Genomic DNA, 18,894 nt, shown 5'->3' with positions numbered 1-18,894 from the left:
AACCGAAACTGATGTGAGAGACGCAAATTTTAAATTAGGTACAATAGAAACATCAATACTTACTGGAACATTTACACTTTCCCCCGATATCACTCTTGATACTTTTTCCAACAATGAAAATCCTACATTCTTATTTAATACGTTGTCCCAGTTATTTTTAACTTTTTTCCCAGTTTCGCCCAAAGCAGAATGTATGTTCACTTGAGCTTCCTTTACTATTGCTATTTGGCTACAAAGAGATTGTTTTTCACGTTCTAATTGTTCAATGCTTGCAGGTATGAAAGAAAAGTTTGATGTTATGTAGGCAATATCGTTTTTCACTCGTGAGTCATTCAGACAATTTTCACTGCTTTCACACACGCTGCACTATCAGTTTCAGGTAATTTATCAATAACTGTGACCACTTCTTTAAAATAGCTACTTAGAATAATACACCACTGACTGAATCCAGGTTCCCCATCGTGTAACAACCGGCTGAGGTGGGAGTGGGATATCTGGAAAGTTCTCTCTGAATATTGAAATCCTGGATGGGACTTTACAAAAACATTTTTTTTGTGTTAGAAATAAACGAATTGACAAGAGGAAATTCATTCCGGATTGTGTCAGAAACCCTGTGAAGGCCATGTGCTAGACAGGTTACATGCGTGAGGTTAGGATAAAATGTTTTAAGAAGTGGAGCTGCAGCAACCACGTATGAGGCAGCATCAGTACAAAACAACAGAACTTTAGAATCGTCTATATTACCTGAGTATAAAGACTGTAGGCCTTTATTTACAAAATAAGCAATGGCTTGGCTATTCACTTTCGAAAGTTCCTTAACACATACGAGGTGTGGAATCGAAGGTCCATCAGGACTAAGTTTTCCTACTACCATATTTGCTATATACCTATTCATAGGATCTGAGGTTTCATACACAGAGACCCATATGTAAGAATCACCTATATCCTCCCGAATGGAAGCTAAAGTTTCATTGTATATTCTGTCTAAGTAATTGTTTCTTAGGGTCGACTCAGATGGGATATTTTGTTTGCACTATTTTTGTAAAAACTGTCTTAAAACCGGATTTTCAATTGCATTCCAGGGAATGTTAGCAGCAACAAACGCTCTGGTTAAATCAGCATAGAAATTACTGCTGAGATTGGATGAAGTAGGCTGTGTTAGTAAAGTTTGTTGCAGTTGATTTTTCTGCTGAGCTTTGGCCTTATGAGCCGCTCCTTGCACATGCTGCTTTAGGTGGCACTTCTTTTCTTGCGAAATCTAAAAATGTAAAGTAAACTGAATTAAAATAAAATCCTAATTGTTGTATTGCCGTATTTCTATCACAAAGTTAGTGGATTGGAACAATCAAAATTTTAATGACCTGCAAACACTTTAACTATCGGAATTTAAAATGTTAAAGTGTAGTGGTCTTAAAAAGAATTATACCTCAGGATAGCTCAGTCAATGTATAAATATTATAGGCCTACTCATTAAAATTAATAGAATTTATATATTTCAACTATTGTTACATACCTGTTTGCTACAAATCTTGCAGAATATTATTTTTCCATCATAAGTGAATTCTGAATATTCTGTTAGCCATTGCCGGATCAATGTAGATTTTGCACTTATATTTTTCGGCATTATCGCGTTAAACTTCACAGGAAAACGTCCTACCGCTCAAAACTTCTCAACACAAATAAGGTGAGGGAAAGAGCAACTGTTAACGAGCATTCAAATGAACCGTTGTTATTGAGATTCATTGGACAAAAATACAAAGTTCCACTTATTGTTGCATTTCCTGGTAGTGTTAACACTAGGAGGGCCATTCTTTTAAATATTTTGTAATGGTTTACCCTACTAATTCGCAGTTTTACGACTTTTCATAAATATTTCAAAAACATTCTTTCTCCAAAAATTGTGATTTTATGACACTCTGAAGGGCAGTACAGCTAATCGGTTTCAGACCGAAAACAGTCATTTTTATAGTATAGTATATCTCTGAATCGGTAGCAGCACATGTTGTGATTGTTGCCTGCTTCAAAACTAAGGTTGGTTCTTTGTTGGCATTTATGCCTCCAAACATGTTAAATTCGGTGAAATCTATTGTGAGTGTCGTGAGATTCAAAACATTTTGTTTCCTTTATCAATGGTTTCATGGCCGGTGTGAAGCAAACTTTCCACTTTTTAAATGCCTTAAATTTCGCAGTGAATGCATGTATAAATTATAAAAAGTAAGAGTAAAATGCGAAACTTTACAGTGAGTTAGGCATTTTTAGGCGAATATTAACAAATTAGGCTCTAATAACCGTTTTAGGGCATTTTAGGGCACTATAAAACTCTTTGAATACCTTTCAATTTCCATGAAACACAAATATTAATAATTATTTTTACTTTTCTCCTAAAGAAACAAAATAGGCATTTGCCCTAGAATCGGATGTCTGATTATAAAACAACTATTTTAATAACTTACTAACATATTTATTATGAGGCTTATAATTTATTGTGTCAATTTCTCCGGGAATTTTTGAAACAAACATAAATAACAAAAAGTATGAAGACTCACCTAGTTAATACTGCTTCATCCATGATTTTAAACATGTGAGTGCATTCACATGCTCCGAATTAAGTGCTGCTCCACGTTTAGTAACAATGCTTCCTGCATCACTCAATTTAAATCCAAATGTTTCACCGAGTTTACCTCTCAAATTCTCATATGACATAATGGAGTTTACACTTTTCACAAACCACAGAAAACTGATTTTTTTTCTTTATCAAACTAAACACACAACCTTCATATACAAACTCAATACAGAAACTGCAACAGCAAAACTACAGCGGTCGAAACAGAAGACTGGTCCTTATTGTAATTGAATTACCAGATTTTAAAAAGAGAAGAAAGTAGTTACGCTCTCACTTGCACACATTGTAGACATGGCTATTTTAAAAAGGATGAGGGGGACGAATCCCAGAAAAGTATATATTTTTTATGCTAGGAAGATGAACTGACAACAAGGTGGATGTTTTCTTAGAAAACAATAAAACTTAATGAGGGTTTTGCATTGTGTTTCAACTTTCAATACAGGTAGACTAGGTCACTGTTCTCATATCTCCACCTCTTTCTGAAATGTTTGTGCAAAAATTTTCCTTACTGTACCTGGTTTACAGTTAGAAAATAACAGTACTTTTGTGCTTTTAAGTAAGGAATTTCCGAGAGAGAAATATTGTCGGAATTTTTAGTATGAGTTTGTATTAACAAAATAATAATTAATATCAACTACAACCGATTAATTTTAATCGACTCAGTTATTTGATTAAACATTTTTGATCGATTAATCTTACAACAGAAATTGACCGATTAATTGATTAAATCCCACAACACTAATTTCATTATTTCCTTTCGATATAGGTAACATTTTCACAGGACCGTCAATTGACTGAAAGCTAGTAATGCTTCCTTAAAGTTATTTAAAATATAGCCTAAGGCATGAAATCCATTTTTTGTTTTGTTTTGCTTAGTTTTAAGCTAACATGTTTTTTGAACAAGTTTTAGACATATATTTCTGAAGCACACTAGATTCTATAATAATTGATTAGAACAGTGATGTGAAAGATTTCTTGTAGAATCGCATTCATAATGGGCCAACAAACAGTACCGGTAATTCTGTTTCTCAGTGCCATAGTTCGTCAACCTGCAGAAATTCATAGACAGAACCATCCGTTGTCTCTGTGCAGCGACCAAAACAAAATACCAGGATGTTCGGACCTTTCAAGAAAGCCTTGTGGTTCAACAAACAAAGAACATCTTTATCCATGGCACCAGAAAATTAAGTACTTGGACGATTGACTGTATTTATTCTACCCTAATGTGAAACTTTCCTGCATGTATGTAGCATAACTCTCTAGTACATTGAAGTATAATTTTACGAATATAATTAATAATTTTTATGAGAAGTAAACAATATTATAATTAGGATTGATAAGATATATTATAATAATTGTGTATATTGTAATATAATTATTTAATATTCTAAAAATAACAAATCTATAATTAGATATGTTTTCTGTTAAGTTACAGGCGATTATTATGGTTATTACATGCAAATGGAACCTCTCTGCCCTTAATTTGTATTTCTTTGTCAATTATATATGGTAGTCTTTTGTGAGCCTCGAACAGTAAATAGAAGGTAATTCTGTTTTAGGCGAGGTACTTTAGTTGGAAATGCAAGTATTGAAGATCTTCAAGAAAGACTGGAAGAACTCGAGATGGATGATACACAACGAAAACGTATGGAATTTTTCCTCTGTCAGAAAGAAAAGATTGGAGAACTCAGTGATGACGACTTTGAAAAGCTTGGAGAGCTTGGTGCTGGCAATGGGGGTGTAGTGATGAAGGTTCGACACCGTTCTAGCGGGTTAATAATGGCAAGGAAGGTAAATGTTCACAGATGTGTATCATCATCATCCTACATCATGGTAGTCATTGTCCTCATAATGGTAATTATAGTCTTCATTCTATCATCACCACCACCACCACCACCACCACCACCACCACCATTGTTGTTTTTGTTCTCCATTATCATCGTCATAATCATTGTTGTTGTTCAAGAATTGGGCCCTTTAGTTCATTTCATCCTTGTTCTTATAAGAATTTTATTGTGAATTACCAATAGGCATTGGGATGTGCTGATCATGAGGTCTTTATGGCACAAGACCACCAATTAAGATAGCACAGAATAAACGTAGGACTAAGGATACACAGCACTCCGTCTGTGGCTGAAGTGCTAGTGCGTTGGTCTTCCATCCAGGTAGCCCAGGTTCGATTCCAGCCAGGTCGTGATGGAATTTGTAGTAGACATTGCAGAGGGATTTTCTCGCGGTACTCCTGTTTCTCTCTATCATTCCACTAACACACACCACATTCTCATTTTATCTATCATCCACAATAGCAATAGTTAAAAATAGTCTGAGTAGTAGTACAAGTGTCTGACGCTGATTTAGGAAGGGCTTGGGGTTCTAGGCCCTGAGTACTTGTCTGAGTAAGGGACCTGGATCTGTCAGGGCTAAGGCAGGATGGCCCACCTGTCAGCATCGGACTCACGAATGCTACCCAGTCCACCTGTCAAATTTAGACAAACATCACATATATACAGTAGGACACCCAATGGGCTGATGTAAGCCTAAGTGCAAGGATCTGTTCCAAGTTTGGCCTTCATAAAGTCAAGTCTTGACAAGGATACACAGCCAGTTTCTTTGAAAGAAAGAAAGAAATCCTATTTCTTTTATTGAAAAATACGTGTGTTAGGAGTAATGTACAGTACTTCAGGAAAACTTTGCTTAAATGTACTTTGATTTAACCTCATGTGCCTATAGAGTATGCATAATTGATTGATTACAGATATATTTGTGAGATAAATGTTTAATGGAGAGAGGTTATGTACACGACTTTAATACAGTATGATAAATGATTGAAAAGAATATATTTTGTACTGTTCTAATACCGGGTACATCATACAAACAATGAAAATATAGATTTCTTAAATGATTTCATACACTGTACTTCGTGCACAATTTGCAGACACTGCAGTTGTTTACTAAAAATTTTAATTGCTATAAGAAATTTGAAACTATTATCCAAAGCAAAGAAATTGTATTATCTTGTAATTTATTCAAGCTGTTCAAAGTATTCTTAAGCTACTATGTATTTTTTGCTCTTGTAAGCAGAGCTGAAGCAATGATACATAGATGGTTCCTTACGTGAACTGTATTAATTTGTTTTTCTTGCTAAAATATCATCATCTACATTACGGTGTGGGCCATAAGGCCTATTCCAATTAGAACTACATCAGAACTAGTCCCGCCATCTTTTTGTGGGTCTTCTTAGATTTCTTCTCCCACAAGGATTATAACTGTATATTGTTCTTGTAATTGATGTTTCTGACATATGCTGTACATGATCTCTCCATCTGTCTTTGTGTCCTCTTATTATGTCCATGGTATTATGCACCTTCAGTTCAGATCTGATGTCTTCACCTGTCTTTCTAGCTAATAGTGTGTAGTCATCTACAAATCTCAGAAACCGCATTTCGGCAGCCTCAATGCTTCTCTCACCTTCCTTTTTTATAACCCAGCTCTCTCAACCATATAATAAAGCTCGTAAAGTCATCACTATAAAACTTCAGTAATGTATCTTTTCGAACTTGTTTACCTAGCATTCGACGTATAGTTCCACAAAAATAATTAAAAGAATTCAACTTATCACTAAAATATACGAGTAAATATTATTACTTTCATAGTTACATGATCTTTGAACATATACTTATTACTAAGGTTCGGATAAAGTAGCTGTATCAGGATAGACTATATAGCTGTATAAGATAGGGCCTTGAATTCCTTAAACTAAGTGAACACTACCCCTTTCCCTTAGCTAAAACTCTACCTGCTGGGAAGAGCTCTCTCCATCCCCTAGCTAAAACATCAATGAATGGACAGTACAACCGATAGGAAGTGAACATATGTCGACTTGGAGACACACGACAACTAGTTGATGTTTATAAGCAAAATGTGCGGATCAAGGATGCCTATCCTGATACAACTACTTATCCGAACTTTACTTATTACACTTACTTTGTAAAAACTATTTCACTACAATTAAACACTAGAAATTAAATTTTAATTAAGCAAAATTGATTCCTAATGTACCCAAGTAGCTACAGTTAGAATCACAACATAGTACAAATTTCATCACAGTCATTGGCCACATACTAACTTTTTTTTCCTTTCACACCAACACACATTTCATGATACCAAGTTCAACACACTTAACAACAAATCCATTCTCAATTTCTTATGTATTTCCGACTGTAACAGGTGAGTACACAGAATTAACTTCATCTTCATTTGTCACTGATTTCTTGAGTGCCTTGCACATTTTGCTTCAGCACTATTTGTCTTCTGGGTCTGAATTTTGGCATTATTGCCTACTGTAGTTTGATTGAAACATCTCCTATTATGTGCGGCTTCTATGTTTTTTGGGGGAATAAGGTGAACTGACTTGTGCAGGTTTATTTTCCACTCTGACTCCTTTGTTGTTGTTGTTGTTGTTGAGATAAAAGCCACACTTATTACCATTCTGAAGCTTTTAAAATTTTCCATGATTTTCTTCAGATTGCTAAAATAGTCCACCAATTGTTTATTTAACTCCTGAGATCTAGCACGTGACAAATCTTTTGACTTTCGTACACTCAATCATCTTAGAGATGCAAGGAACTAGTTTGTCACTGCAACTTAGTTTTCCATACTCCAAAGGTATTTCACCTGACTTCTTTCTGCAAAACTAAACACAGGTTGCCCTACTTGAAGATGTGTCAGACCAAGAAGATCTTTCCATTCTAGTCTCAGAAGTGTATTAACTAATGCAATTTTACTAATCACAGTTGGATGCCATATTGTATCTCCTACACCTAGATTTAACCCAGCAGTTGTTTCCTCATCAATTTTCAATTTTCTATGGAATGTAGAAAAATGAATGTGTTATAATTTGGATACTTGCAAATCGACACTCCCATTTACAGCTATCATCATTGATGATAGCCACTTGCATTTAATTTCTGTTCTAGATAGCAGCATCGGTACATCAAAAGTTTAAAAAATTTAAACATTCATCAAAAAGGTTTCCCTCCCCCTTTTTTGAAACAGTAAAAATGTAGTACAGAATCTGATAATCATTAACTATAATTATTAGCAAATTATCGTAGGTAATAATATCACAAGAGTTCTCATCTTGTGATTATTTGCGACTGTGTAGTGCATGTGAATTATCCAAAGAGATGAAAACTTACGAGATATTTGAATAATACTATTTCGCGAATATATTAACAAATAATTTATAACACTCAGAAACAGATTATATTTGCATTTGCATTTGCTAGCATGGCAGACTTTCCGCCAATTTACCATCTTTCACAGCCCACTGTATTGTTAAGGATACAATGAAAATATTTAACATCTGAACATCAGGTGCGACAAGATTGCAGTTGATACCAGGTTTCTACAAAAGTTTGTAGCAATGTTTTTTCGTCGTGACGAAAGTTTTTATTTGAGATGAGTAGAATTAATCAGTAATGTATTCCTTTACATTATTTACATATGATTCTTTGCCAATGCTGGGATAGTTTGAAGAAATCTGCTGGTTTGGAGTTAAAGAATCTTCAAGTTAAGTTTGTAAAGCATCTTCGTTATCAAAGGAATTCCTTTATAGGTGGTTGGGTAGAGAACGGAAAAGGTGGAAATCTGGGATGCAAGATCGAGAGACTATTGGAAATGGGGAATCATATCCAGATCAAGTTCCTGGATAGCTGTTTTCGTCATGTTAGCAGAATTCAGGCATGCATAATGGTGTTGCAGCAACACTTGATGCAGTCTTCATAGCCACTTTTCTTGAATTGTGGCTGCAAAACATCTAAGTTGTAGGCAATAAATGTCAGCAGTTATGTTTACAGTCTGCGAAGTACTCATAATTTGTAATACATGATACCGTCTTCATCCTACCAGACGCTAACATCATTTTTTGTGAATGAACACCAACTTTTGTAAGGGGTGCTATATGAGAGACGTTCACTAAGTAATTTTCCCGTAGTTGTGAAATTTATTGTTACTAATTTACATATCCTTTATCTCCATCCATGGCTTACTTCTCCACGTAAACACCTTTGATGTTGATGCATTTGTTCCATCTGTGTATTAATTTTTGAATGCCATCTTCAAAGAACATGTGGCTCTGGCTGTATAAAAATGCCTCACCACTGTTTTGACCTGTCCATCGTTCTGAAAACAGTGACCTTCCAACTTCTTCATCAGTACTGGGAACAGATGTAAGTTGCTAGGTAGCAAATCAGAGCTGCAAGATGTGTGTTCAAGGTGCTCCCAGCAAAAGCATGCAATTTGGCATTGGATTTGGTTGCAGTATGTGGTCAAGCATTGTCATCAAGGAGGTGGGTACCTTGGGCAAAAGTGACATCCTTGAAATGGAAACATTGCACCTCACCAATAAGAAAATAAGTTCAAGGTCACTCCCTCTGCAGGGAAAGTCATGTTGACAGTTTTCTGGCATTTCCAAAGGAGTTCTTCTTGTTGACCTTTTCAAATACGAGAAATAGTAAATGTAAATGCTGATCGTTACTGTGCAACCTTACAACATCGCAAATCTCCAGTCTGTCACAAATGCCCTGGACTTCTCACCTGAGATGTCCTCTTCCTTGATAACAAAGCTAGACTATATACTGCAAACCAAACCCAATGCTAAATTGCATGCATTTTGCTGGAAATGCCTTGAACATCTACTTTACAACTTTGATTTGGCACTTAGCGACTTCAATTTTTTCCCAGCACTGACGAAGAAGTTGGAAGGTTGCCGTTTCCAGAATGATAAGCAGATCAAAACAGTGGTGCGGCATTTTTTATACAGCCAGAGCCATATGTTCTTTGAAAAGAGCTTTCAGAAGTTGGTACACAGATGGGACAAATGCCTCAACATCGAAGGTACTTACGTGGAGAAGTAGACCATGAGTGAAGTTAAATGATGTATGAAGTAGGTGAGAGTAAATTAATAACAACAAAATTTCACAGATATGGAAAAATTACTTCATATGTTGAAAAGATAGAACCACTTTCTTGCAATGTTTTCTCTGATGGCATTTTCCCTGTACATGGCACACATGTTTCAAGCCGTTTTTGCTGCCTTTGCTCCTCTATGAAACTCAAACGGAAGAATATGTCGGAAGTGTTCTTTTTTTTCCACTTGACACCTCATCTCATTTAACCCACAAATAACAGAAACTTTCTTCAAATCCGCAAAATTCGAATCTTATTTACAAGCACAACACTCCAAATAACAAATGACAAACTATAAACAATCTCTTAACATTGCAGTGTTGTGATGACAAACAAAAATGCTATGAACTGATGCATCAACCTAATAATTTTCCCTCATTGGTTAAAATTCAGCAGATTCTTACACTCCATTGGTGCATTGGTACATGAACGAAATAGTTTGTCTAATTTCATCTGATCCGAATTGCACTGCTATATTCATAATGTACCATATTGTACTTTAATTAACCTTGAATACTGTGCAGTCTTTGACAAGTATTAATCACCAGTAGATGGCTGCACCTGTCATTTAACACATCTATGTAAATGTGCCAGTACACATGTATAAAAGTGAACTATTTTATTTCCATGTCTAAGGGTACACTAATGTGTTAAATTATATCAATTTTGTAAACAAAATAACAACGAGTTTGACTTTCCTTCCTGCTGATAAGATCTTTATTGTACTTATAACCTTAATGCATCACCTTATCCTATAGTAGGATTATGAAGATTGGGAAAACAAGAGAAAGGCTAGAAAGGAAGCAGTAGCAAGCTTCAGGCTAAAGACAGGTCATGACAGTCTTGCTGTACACTTAATGCGAATAGGCATCTACCAGTCTAGTGAATGCAGCATCTGCCACAAAGCAAACTCTATCATGGACAGAAATTACCTCCTCCACTGCACAGGCCTGGATTAACATCATCAGCATGAAGGAAATCTAGCAAAGCTATATTGGGACACCAGAGAGAAGATGGGTTAATTACTCAAATTACCATAGGAACAACAACAACAATCATCATACTTTAGTAATTTGTGTTAAAGCATGTAGTTTAACCCAGATATAATTTTCCTGGAGTATTGTACGTTCCTCCTGTTAACTATAGGTTTGTTCCAACAAGCGATTCATGGATCAGTTCATGTACGGTTCCTGTACCATCTTATGTGCATGTGCTAGTTGAGCATCTGCTATGGGATTGAAACTGGACTCTGTTGGAACGCTTTCACAGATCGTTATGTATTAAATCCAGAGATACTATGACTGTGATCATCAGAGACCTGAAGTTTAGGCATTATGAATCAATAAAATAGGCAGGTAAAAAGGCATGATAAAAACTAAAATAGGCAGGCAAAAAGGCATTATAAATAGCTAAAATACGCAATAAAAGGTAATTACAAAAAACCTTGCACTAGACCCACAACCTTGCACTTTCCACAAAGGATTTTGGCAGCAAGAAAAGCTTTACATCAGTTGAATGCAAATTGAGATTTTTGACTCGATGTTGCAATTACTGTTGGAAGCAAAGAAATCTTCTTCCCAGTAGCCTTGGAAAATGCATTTTTGTGTTTGGTTGTACTGATATGAAATATTTAGCTAGCTACAACAACGTCACAATGAAAACTGAAAGAAAAATAACCATTAAAAATAACGTTGGACCTGCACTTATTTTTGCCTTGTCAAATAAACACAAGCGATAATTAAAACGCTTACTGTTATACATTTTTGCATGGCAGCACTCATTGTTGCAAAGAGAATATGAACTGGCTGAAAGACAATAATATACATTCTGTGAAGTCACTTTCATTGTAGCGGTTATAAAAATAAATTAAAATATACCTGTAGGCAATTTTTAATAATAAATTAATAAATAATAGATAAATAATCAAATAAAGGCAAAAAAAAAAAGCATTTATTTTGTAAATTAGGCATTTATATTAAAAAAGACAGAAAAGGGCAACATAAAACTGTGATGTTTCAATCACAAAGGTATAATTCGTACAGATTTACTTTCAAAATGAAGACAGATTTGTCACATTTAAAAAGGCATTCTACCAAAGTTCCAGTCTCTGGTGATCATCTATGCTAAGAAAGGGATGCTTAATTATTATGGTTTCGCAGGTAATTCTAATTGCAGAAAATAGAATTTCGATAATTTTCTATAAAAAGATGACAAAAAATATGGAAGGCAAGAATTCCGCTAATTCAATGTCGTGTAGTGGGGGACTCTCATCTAAAAAGTTATTTTTTTGTAATTATTAATTTATGTACGTTATTTATTATACTTTTAATCAAAGTTGCATGTTGAAATTGTAATTAACTATTTCAATACCCAAATAATTTTCATTCTGTTTTTTTTTTTTTGGCGAAAATTTAAATTAAATCTCTAGTTTTGTTATTCGTCTGCTCTGTCACTTTTCATCTTAACCTCATTGATGTAGACAGTTGATCATGTCTTTCTTCAGTATCCAGGAGATGTTGGTGAGCTTATGCACATGCATGTCTCGCTTACTCTTCAGAACATGCCTTAATCCGCTGACTGCTTCTGACCATTCTGAACCTGTGTCAAAAGTTTGTTGGAACACCTGACTGCAGTACATGTTTCCAGTTCAGGACTGGTTCGGAGTGTGTTGGAACGCTTTTTCTGTACTGCACATGCTTATGATAGTTATGGACGATTCCTGACTGTTGTTGGAACAAACCTTATATTAGGTGCAGGTAGACGACTTTTACAAATTTTGAGGAATATTAGAGTAGACCAAAATAAACAATTTCAGATAAGAAAGAAAATGTCAGAAATGCTCAGTTATTTCTCTAGGTGCCTAAATTTCTAAATGTCAATTATATTGGTGGCAGCTTACAGCTTTTGAATGGCCATATGGTGTATTGATAAGTCTGTTATAATGCAAGAAAGTAAAGTAAAATAGTTACATAACTGTTTGAGTACAGTTTACTACTGCATTGATTTCAAAGCATTCTATAATCATAATAACAATGACTCAATGTTTCTATCTTCAGTATTCAAACAAAGAGTGTATCTGTTGTGAATGGACTGGTAGAGTCGCTCAAAGATTCCATGTTCAAGCTGGATATTAGCTCAAAACAGTGTTCTTGAATAACATGAAAAACATGTGTTGTACTTGAAATGTAGGCAGGAACTATTGCTGCTCAGCAGTATTTCAAACAAATATTACCAGAATGATAAAAGGGTCTTCTGCATTGGAGAAACCCAATTGTACAAATGATTAAAAATTGCCTGTCAGAAATTTCAGTATCAAAGACTTTAGGTCCCTCAAGTAGTAATTGAGGAGTGCTCTGCAATAATAAAAGTCGCCATAATTAATGTATCAAAATAACAAATTCAATAACGAGATTTTGACGAATAATACATGAAACTTAATACTTATAAACTATCAATAATACTACTCTAAAAACGCATATTTGCAAAGGCCTTTCTTTGTTAATGAAAACAATGTTACTTTTACTTACTGCCAAATACCCACTTCTTACACATACATTGTTATTGTATACCACCCCTTAATTACTTTCTTTTCTGAAATTGTTTATTTTGGTCTATTCTGTCATTTCCCAAAGTTTGTAAAAATCGTGTTTCTACACACTGTATATAAAACATGATATTTGAATATTAAGACTGATTAGAAAGATCTATCTGCCTTTTTTTAATGCAGCTTTCCTGTTTAATGGTAATAGGAGCCGTTTCTGGTTTTCTTGTTTTCATCTTGCTAGATATTGCAGCTCAGTGTACTCTCCGCTATACAGGGTGAACCATAAGTAATGTCATTAATTTAGACAGTTATTCTATGATATATACTTACTTATGGCTTTTAAGGAACCTGGAGGTTCATTGCTGCCCTCACATAAGCTGCCATCGTTCCTTATCCTGAGCAAGATTAATCCAGTCTCTACCATTTGAAACAAAAAAGTCTAATACAATTTTGCTTGTTTTTGCTTTCTTTCCAAGGTAAAAATTGTTTTAAGTGAAATATTTCATAGCATGTTTGGAAAATCCATTGATTTAATTCCCAATTTGTTCAATCAATTTAAGAGAGCAGAGTATTATGATATTAAATAATTGAAAGAATTTTAGTTTTGTCCTTTAAATATGCAGAAATCTGATCCAAACAAATGTAACATTTTAAAATTTCTTTTCAGAATGAAAAGTTACATTTGTTTGGATCAAATATCTGCACATTTGAAGGACAAAACTAAAATTCTTTCAATAATTTGTTATTATAATACACTGCTCTCTTAAATTAACTGAGCATATTGGGAATTAAATCAATGGCTTTCCCAAAACACGCTATGAAATGTTTAATATATAACAATTTTTAAATAATTGATTAAATGGCGATCTTACTCATGTTAATTATGTAAGCATGTGCGGCTTACAGCTGTTTCGGTGCTATTCGACACCATCCTCAGAGCCTACTAGATCTCGGCGCTATCTCAACTTCGCTGCCTGTCGTGTGGGTGCGTTCGTGTGATGAAGAGTCGTGTCATTGGACAGATAGGCAGATCATTCCAAACTCGATACAAAGAACACATTAAAGCAATAACCAGAGGACACAATACATCTACATATGCCGAACACATAACTAATGCTAACCACACATACAATAACATAAATACAGACATGGAAATCCCACACATACAACCCAAAAACCAAAAACTCAACACACTAGAACAATATGAAATATACAGACACACTAAAACACACCCCAATCAAATTCTCAACACACAGATCAATTTCAGAACACACACACTATTTGACACAACTCTTCATCACACGAACGCACCCACACAACAGGCAGCGAAGTTGAGATAGCGCCGAGATCTAGTAGGCTCTGAGGATGGTGTCGAATAGCACCGGAACAGCTGTAAGCCGCACATGCTTACATAATTAACATGAGTAAGATCGCCATTTAATCAATTATTTATATTCAAGTGTACGAAAGATTCAACATGGAACAATTTTTATCTCGAAAAGGAAACGAAAACAAGCAAAATTGTATTAAACCTTTTTTTTAAATATCTGCGAGAATAACCCCATAAAGCTCTAAATCAACTACATGAATGGAATATATCAAATTTGATGACACTCAATTTAAGCAAAAGTAACTACCAAATTTTTCACTTGGTAAAAAAGAAAGAAAATTCAATATCCAATACAATGGCCAACACCTTCCTAGGACTTATGAATCCAAATATCTTGGAGTTATTTTCGATAGTAAGTTAACATGGAGCAACCATTTGAAATACATTTCTGAAAAAGCTCTTAAAAGATTCTCCCTTCTAAAAATACTAGTAGGAAAGAAGTGGGGATGCTCTAGGAATACTTTGAACATTATATACAAAATGTTTATACAGCCAGTGCTGACATACTGCGGAGAAATTTTAATTACTTCACCTTTCATAAACGAAATAGAATATGTTCAAAACCAAGCTCTCAGACTCATTACTGGCGGAATCAAAACAACTCCAATAGATTCTATGAGATTCCTCACTAATATGTTGTTGTTATCAAATACCGGGCTTTGGCAACGAAGCCATTAGCGTTCTTGCTCTCCAATATTTCTCTGTGGTGGATCCATCAGGTAGAACTTCACAGGTTATGAGATGATCTTCAGTCATTTCTTCTTCTTTGTTGCATAGAGGGCAATTTGGATTTGTGTAAATTCCTATTTTATTCAAGTGTTTGGCCAAATAATGGCAAATCCTCACTAATATTAACAGCATCAAAATGACAATAGAAGAAAAAGCACTGATTCAGTATGAAAAACTTATTAGATTACTAGGAAACAATTGGCATTCATACAGTCCTCTCTGTAGATTGAAAACTCAAAAAAGTTTCATATCCATTGTTCAAGAATTAAAACAAAATCAATATCCCGAATTTAAAAGAAAACCTACAAATTAAACCAAACCCTTTAATTCTATTAAATATAGAATATAATCTAAATTTAACAGAAGAAATACTAAAATCAGAAGTAAACACTGAAATACTAAAACAATTGTCTTTAGAGACAATTAATATTAGGTACCCTCCACAAAACTGGCTTCATTTATACACCGACAGATCCTTGATCTCCAGAGAACAAGGTGCCGTTGCAGGTGTTACGTGCTGTCTTTTCTCACTTTATAGATCTCTTGGGTATGGAACAACAAGTTTTGATGGAGAAATCATTGCAATAAGTGAAAGTCTCAGAAATCTTCTATGCCACATCAATAAATTTAAAAATGCAGTTATATTGTCAGACTCCAAAGCAGCTATTCTATCAATAGTCTCTAAACACACACCTTCATCTCAAACAGCAGAAATAACTAAAATGCTCTCTCAATTAATATCACTCAATAAAAGAATTGTATTCCAATGGATACCATCCCATTGTGGAATTCTGGGAAACGAGAATGTGGATGCTTTAGCAAAGAAGGGCAGCACTGCTACTTACAGACCTGTTACTAAATCTACATATTACTCTGTGAAAAGATTTATTAAATCTACATACTTAGACTTCAACAAACAAAATTTGATAACACAATCTCAAGGGAAAAAATGGAACTCTCTGCATCAAAATCCACAGTTAATTCCCGATTTACCACGAAAATCGTCTGTAGCTGCATTTAGATTGGCAACAGGTCATGATTGTTTGGTCAAACACCTGCATAGAATTGGAATATATCAGTCCCCTAACTGCCCATTGTGCAACTCAAACCAAGAAATGGATTCGGAACACCTCAAAATCTGTGCTTCAGTGGCTGGTCATGATAATATCTTTGACAAATATTGGAGTGCAAGAGGTTAAATGACTTTATTGTCAAATGCCTGGCATTAGAAAACAACAACAACATAACCCCTGAATTAAATGACATTACTTACTGTTCACCATGTATATGAACTAAAATAATGAAATGTTGTAATGTAAAGGGATCAGGTACAAAGAGTTTTTCATGTCTCTTCCTCTTTATCTATCTCTTCTAATTCCAGGTTTTTCATGTCTCCCTTTTATGTATCTCTTCTAATTTCAGAGTCCAGAGGGGCAAAATACATATTGAGATTAAAATTTAACATTGTTTTTAATTCTCATTACAGCTGATTCATTTAGAAGTAAAGCCTGCAATTAAGAAGCAGATAATTCGAGAATTGAAGGTTCTACACGACTGCAATTTTGCACATATTGTAGGCTTTTATGGTGCATTTTACAGGTAAAGTTTACTGTTTATATTTTTGTGTAACATATACAGTGAGTAGTAACATCTGGCCCTCTTGATGGTGGTTGGGTGGGGCAGGCTGAGAGGAAGAGAACAGATGGCGACATTATCATGTGCAAGTAGAAGAAACAGAGGTAGGCTATGTTTCCGAAACTATGATTATTGATTATTTGTTATTGTGAATATTAAGGAATAGACCTAATGAGATGCAGTACATAGCTCTTCTGTCTAAATGATATTATCACCTGCTTGTGGCACAATCTGCTTTTGCAGACGAGTCTCTGGGGACTGAGTCATAGCGATATAACTCTTCCATCACTAGTGAAGGATATGCTACAGGTATGTCTGTCCACAGACACTTAGGTAGCAACCCCACTATCTGGATTTACCAGCGAGACTCTTGTGAGCTTTCCTATGACATTTACCTACATTCAGATATCACAGTGAAAGCAAATCGTGGGATGTATTCCAAGAAGTAAAAGAAGGTTAGAAAGACTGATGATGGAAAGATGGTGTGAGGTCATAATGGTCCAGTGAGAACCCAGTATACTTGTTCGATGATGATGATGATGATGATGATGATGATGACGATGATGATGATGATGATGATGATGATGATGATGATGATAAAGAAGAGGAAAAAGAATATTAAATGTAAATGTAAAGAAGGTAAGTTATATTCTTGAATTGTGAAGTATATGCTGAGAGTGATATACATTTTCACCCAAACACAACTTACATTTCTGAATAAAATTCTGAAACACTTGCTACAACTTAGCTTCACCAATTTCTTTTATGTTTTTTAATCGTCATTTTCCAGACCTGTGTAGTATATTAATTGTTCCATACACTTTTTGTCTGAAGTCATCTCACAGATAAAAATCACACGTGGAGAATGAGATGACTCTACTTACTCTTGCTAATTACTGTATTTTAACATGAAACATATTCTGAAGTTCCTGCATAGAATGTTGTGATACATGATCTATTGCACTATCAGCTGGAAATAGGCATTTTGTTTCAAAAAACAGTTCAAAGGTCATGTTCACAAAGCACTTGGAATTCATCATGTCATAAAGAAATATCAGACCATTATTCTTTATGCACTACCCTTCACCACCCACCCACCACATCAAGTAGAGAAAGTTCATGAACAAAACACCGTGTATTCTATGAAATCATATTCACACAGTTAGAACCAAATTTTGTTGCACATTACATATGAGACAGGAATCAATAATTAGGGGAGATTGTTATACCTTTAGCATGGTGTACCTTTGAACTTTTTTTTTTGTTTTTTAATTTTTGCTGCTACCTAGAGGACTCAACCTGAAGTAGATTGTAGAGAAAGCCGCTAAGTAGCTCTGGTCGTAGTTTCAGTTTGATTTACTGCAAAATGTGAGTTCTGTGGACAAAAGAATTTTTTCAATACCAAAAATAAATATTTCGTTCATTGATATATGTTTTCTGACACAAAACCAGATTGTATTTGTTACTATCTATCAAGTACGGTGTGTTTCCTATCATCTAGTGAGTAATAACATATTTTAATTTCCATGATTTATTCGAATCTCTAGTTTTGGGAGCCATATTTGTTTAAACGTGCACCCTCTTGTACCTTCGAACACAAAACATCTTGTACCATGGTACATGTTCCAAGGTACACAATACTATTGGTTTTGTTTTTCTTTTATTTTAAGTTGATGTCACAAAGTAAGTCTGGAGTTAAGAAGACCCCCAATTGATCTGGGTGCCTTGAAGAAAGCTGCCGAAGCAGTTATTGCTCCTCCAGGAAATAAAATCTCAATCAGAGAAGCCTGCTCTAGTTTATGATGGCAAATACATTTTAAATATGATTGTCGGTTTTAGAGCTATATTCCCACCTATATTCCATGTGTTCCAACTTACAAGAGGGTATTTTCCAAGGTACATGAATTTGTTGTACCTTTGAACACATTACATATCCCTTAAAATGTGAAAAGTGTTTAAGTTACAACAGTCTCCCCTACATTACGATAGATTGTAACATTCTAT

The 18,894-nt window shown here is 34.8% G+C and overlaps 1 protein-coding gene across 2 annotated transcripts in view; it reads left to right on the top strand.

Annotated features, from left to right (window-relative positions):
• Nucleotides 1-18,894, top strand: part of Dsor1 (mitogen-activated protein kinase kinase 1) — a 90,648-nt gene that overhangs the window by 23,053 nt on the left and 48,701 nt on the right. Inside the window, exons 2-4 of one of the 2 annotated variants that reach the window (XM_069839724.1) lie at nucleotides 3,656-3,811; nucleotides 4,183-4,414; nucleotides 16,742-16,854. In XM_069839724.1, the coding sequence (XP_069695825.1) occupies nucleotides 3,656-3,811; nucleotides 4,183-4,414; nucleotides 16,742-16,854 (501 nt within the window). The remainder of the gene's footprint in view (nucleotides 1-3,655; nucleotides 3,812-4,182; nucleotides 4,415-16,741; nucleotides 16,855-18,894) is intronic. The other variant, XM_069839726.1, reaches the window with a different exon arrangement.

The sequence above is a fragment of the Periplaneta americana genome, chromosome 11, assembly GCF_040183065.1.
Source record: "Periplaneta americana isolate PAMFEO1 chromosome 11, P.americana_PAMFEO1_priV1, whole genome shotgun sequence".
In the NCBI taxonomy this organism is placed as follows: Eukaryota; Metazoa; Arthropoda; class Insecta; order Blattodea; family Blattidae; genus Periplaneta; species Periplaneta americana.
Note: the sequence above shows the minus strand (reverse complement) of the source record. Positions and strands in the feature narration are given on the sequence as shown.